Genomic DNA, 4457 nt, shown 5'->3' on the forward strand with positions numbered 1-4457 from the left:
GCAACAGATGCCGTTATGGCAGGAGAGTAAATATGATGGGCTTCGGTGTATGATGTTCCCCGCTAGTCTGAAAGGGGGAGCCTCGGATTGGTATTACAGGTTGGCTTCGCGGAGTATCCAAAGGTTTGAAGAATTGGAGCGCGCGTTTGTTGATCACTTCATACACCAGAAAAGAAGGGTGGTTGACATCGCGGCACTATTCAACATAAAACAAAGGTCAGCGGAGTCCTTGAGAGAGTTTCTGTAGATAGATTCAAGAGGAGACATTGAGGGTGGAAAATTTGAGGAACATGCAGCGGTCATAGCCTTCAAAGACGCTTGAGGGCTGAACTAGAGTTCATGAGTCGGTTTCCAAAATCAAATCACTTCTTTGCACGCTCAGATCCCAAGGTAGAAAAATATATCACGATCGAGGACATAATGCAGAGAAATGCAAAGGAACATAAGAGAGCAGGAAGGCGGTCTGCAGCCGTTGACCGCTGATGATTTGCAAGGGAAAAGGAAGAGAAGAGGAAAGAGGGAAAGGAACGCATTTGGAGAAAGCCGTGGGTCCGGATAGGGCCGGAGATCGCGGCCGAAGGATATCCGAGAGAGGAAGCCGCATGGGAAATCGAAAGCGGAGACCCGCTTCAATCGGCCGCTTGAGGAAATCTTGCCGCCGATTAAGGGATTACAAGATTTGAGGGTCCACGAGTACGCCCGGTGGAGATAGATGGGGAAGCCATTCGCGTACCTACCATAAAATTAGGAATCACGCTACCAATGAATGCTACGCCTTGAAGTGGTTGGTGGAGAGAATGATTGAAAAAGGGATGCTCAGGGAGTTTGTCGCAGAGGTTCGCCAAGCCGATAGAGGGCCAGTTCCGGCAAGGATTTTAGGTACCATCAATGTCATCTTCAGCGGGGAAACCCTGGGAAGAAATGCACACCGAGAAAAGATGAGAAAGATAGCCAGTTTACAACAAGTGAATGAAGTGGTGAGCATACCGCGACTAGTTCGAGGAGTCGTAATGGGCGATGAAAGCATAAGGTTCACCCCGAAAGACTTAGAGTCAGTAATTTCCCCGCATGAGGATGCTCTGGTGATTACTATAGCGATGGGCAATTATCTGGTAAAGAGGGTGCTAATAGATGCGGGCGGTTCGGTTGACTTGTTAAGGGGCGGCGGGAGGAGATGAATATTGGAAAAGACCAGTTACAAGCCCCCCAAACTAATCTTTATGGGTTCAACGGCAGCATGACAGAGCCCTTGGGTGAATTGATGCTACCGGTTACAACCGGCCCGACCACGGTATTCACCAGATTTATGGTGGTGGATGCAAGTTCCCAGTATAATGCCATCCTCGGGAGGAAATGGATCCACAAAATGAAAGCCGTCCCATCGACATTATACCAGGTGATCCGCTTCCCCACTAATGGGGGAACATATGAAATAAAGGGTGACCAAGTAGCGGTATGAGTATCCATCAAGGATCAGTAAAAGTATGGTCCGCGGTACCAAGGGCGAGGAGGCATCGCACGATCCTGGACCTGCATAGCAATTATAGAAGGAAGCGGGAATAGAGGGGTGTGGGCCTCCACTGGGACCGAAAACGCTGGATGAGTTGGAGGTAGTGAACCTCGGGGTGGGAGAGGAGGAAAAGTTTACATCGGTGGGAGCGGACTTGCCGGATGAATGGAAATGTAAGTTGGTACATTTTCTTGCAGACAACACCGATATATTTGCATGGGTAATTGAGGATATCATAGGTTTGGATCCGGAGTATGCTTGTCATCACTTGCATATGAATGAAGGTGCTAAGCCAGTGTGACAAAAGATGAGAAGTATAAGGCAAAAATACGCTAAGAAGGATCCGCGAAGAGGTTACACACGGTTAAAAGGGGGCAGAATAATAAGGGAAGTGGAGTTCTGGAATGGTTATCTAATGTAGTCGCGGTATGCAAAAAAGAACGGCAAAGTTCGAATGTGTGTCGACTTCCGCACGGGCGTTAATAAAGAATGCCCGGAAGGATTTGCTACCCGATGCCGGTGGATGAGCTAGTTGATAGAACGGCAAGGTTACAAAGTGTTTTCCCTTCATGGACGCTATTGATGATGGGATACAATCAGTCGCCGATGTTCGAGCCGATTAGGTGAAAACCACCTTTGTGGTGGAAGGTGGTACTTATTGTTACACCGAATGCCTTTTATTTAAAAAGCGGGTGCTACTTTTTAGCGGTTGGGAGAAAAGATGTTCGAAGGCAAGATTCGAAAGGGGATAGAAATATACATCGACGATATGGTGGAAGAGAGCATGTCGGAAAGAGAGCACTTGGAAGGCCTCCAGGAAACTTTTGACATACTTCGGAAGCATAAGCTAAAACTAAATCCCAAGAAATGCTCATTCGGGGTAACTTCAAGAAAGTTTCTGGGCTACATAGTCACTCATCGCGGAATTGAAGCAAATCCGCATCGAGATCCGTCATCGATTGAGATGCCATCTCCTCATGAGAATGTGAAGGAAGTACAAAGACTGGCTGGGAGAGTCGCCACACTTAACAGATTCATCTCCAAATCGTCGGACAAGTGCCGGCCATTATACCGATTGCTGCGAAAATCGCCTGATTTCCATTGGACTGCGGAGTGCGAAACAGCCTTTCAAGAGTTGAAAAGATACCTTGGGCAGGCACCCTTGCTGTCGCGGCCTGAACAGGGAGAGAAATTGCATTTGTATCTGGGGGTTAGTGAGTACGCAATAAGTTCAGTTCTTGTGAGGGTGGTCAACAGGATAGAAAAGCCAGTGTACTTTCAAAGCAAAACCTTACTGCAGGCAGAGACCCGATATAGCAGGATTGAGAAGTATGCTTTGGCGTTGATATTTTCAAAGACTTAAATTGAAACCGTGCCGAATCTCATTACGTGGTTGTGGTAACAAATTTGCCTCCGACAAGCGTTGAAGGCCGAGAAGTCGGTAGGATGCTTAAGTGGTCTTTACTACCGTTCTTATGAGATTACTTACCAAGTCGAACAGCAGAAAAAGCACAAGCCGTGGCGGAGTTTCTGGCCGAATTTCCGGCAGAGGATCCCACTTGGGGAGATGAAATGGTAATGGAATTTGAAGCGGAGGTCAGCTGCGATCTGTTAGATCCGTGGGATGTGCTTAACGGGTGGAGAGTTTTCACGGATGGCTCTGCTACGGACACGGGAAATGGCATAGGGGTCGTGTTAGTTACTCCTGAGAACAATCGCCTTGAGTTATCCATGAAATTGGGGTTCGCAGCCTCAAATAATGAGTCTGAATATGAAGTCGTGATAGCTGGGTTAGACTTAGCGAGAGATCTAAGGGTGAAGGAGTTGTCTGTTTTCTCAGATTCCAACTTGGTAGTGAGTCAAGTGAATGGAGGGTTTGCAGCTCGCTGTCCCCGGATGGCAAGATACCTTGAGGTCCTACAGCGAAGGGCAAGTAAGTTTGACAAAATACAGTTTGCACATCTGGGCCACGGAGAGAATAGACACGCTGATGCTTTGGCTTATGTGGCTGCAATTTTACCTGGATCAGAGGGTCGGTCTATTGATGTAAGGGTGTTAAGCAAGCCGAGTACATCAGATGAAAATGATATTTGCCTCGCTACCGAAGGGGATCAGAGTTGGATGGAACCAATCAAGGTTTTTTTTAGAGGGGTAGAGGTGGAGAGTAAACAAGACAGGCGAAGAATGGAACAGTTGAGTCAGCGATACACATTACTGGATGATGACCTGTACCGGAGAAACTTCAATGGGCCGTTGCTAAAATGTATAGGTTCGCGGCAGTCATTCCGTGGGGCGAACTACAACTCATAGATTGATAGGGCAAGGGTATTTTTGGCCCCATATGAAAAGAGACGCCACCGAGTACGCCAAGAAATGTGGGAAATGCCAACGATTTGCTTCATTCATACATTCACCAGCTAAGCCACTGCACAATGTGTTCAGCCCATGGCCCTTCGCTATGTGGGGACTGGATATTGTAGGACCTCTACCACTGGCAAGTGGAAAAAGGAGATTTATGTTAGCCGCTACTGACTATTTTACCAAATGGGTGGAAGGAGTAGCTTTGCAACAAGTTAAAGAAGAGAATGTGAAAAAGTTTTTGTGGGAGAATATAATATGCAGGTTTGGGCTGCCGCATACTGTCATCGCAGACAACGGAACTCAATTTACAGGGAAAAAAGTGCGAGAATTTCTTCAAGCATTTAGAGTCAAACAAGGGTTTTCTGCCCCATACAACCCCTCGGCTGAAATGGACGAAAGAGGCATCTAACAAAATAATAATGGACAATCTAAAGCGAAAGTTGGAAGAGAGAAAGGGTGCATGGGCGCATCGAATTAAGTCATGTGCTATGGGCGATCGATCACACCACCAAGAACTTCCACTAATGAATCGCCGCTCGCGAATGGCGCACGGCAGTAGGCCGTCATCCCAAAGGGAAATGATAGA

General features: G+C 47.3%; 1 protein-coding gene across 1 annotated transcript; it reads left to right on the top strand.

The window, feature by feature from the left end:
• The first annotated feature begins 3082 nt into the window (after positions 1-3082).
• Positions 3083-3820, top strand: LOC147478088 (uncharacterized). The gene has a single exon (XM_086586160.1). The coding sequence runs from the start codon at positions 3083-3085 to the stop codon at positions 3818-3820; it is 738 nt and encodes a 245-aa protein (XP_086442286.1).
• Positions 3821-4457: the final 637 nt, after the last annotated feature.

This window comes from Coptis chinensis, chromosome 9 (genome assembly GCF_015680905.1).
Source record: "Coptis chinensis isolate HL-2020 chromosome 9, ASM1568090v1, whole genome shotgun sequence".
Taxonomy (NCBI): domain Eukaryota; kingdom Viridiplantae; phylum Streptophyta; class Magnoliopsida; order Ranunculales; family Ranunculaceae; genus Coptis; species Coptis chinensis.

Bases quoted from the DNA above. Each gene is read 5' to 3' on its own strand.
- LOC147478088 (XM_086586160.1), top strand. From the start codon at position 3,083: ATGGTAATGGAATTTGAAGCGGAGGTCAGCTGCGATCTGTTAGATCCG.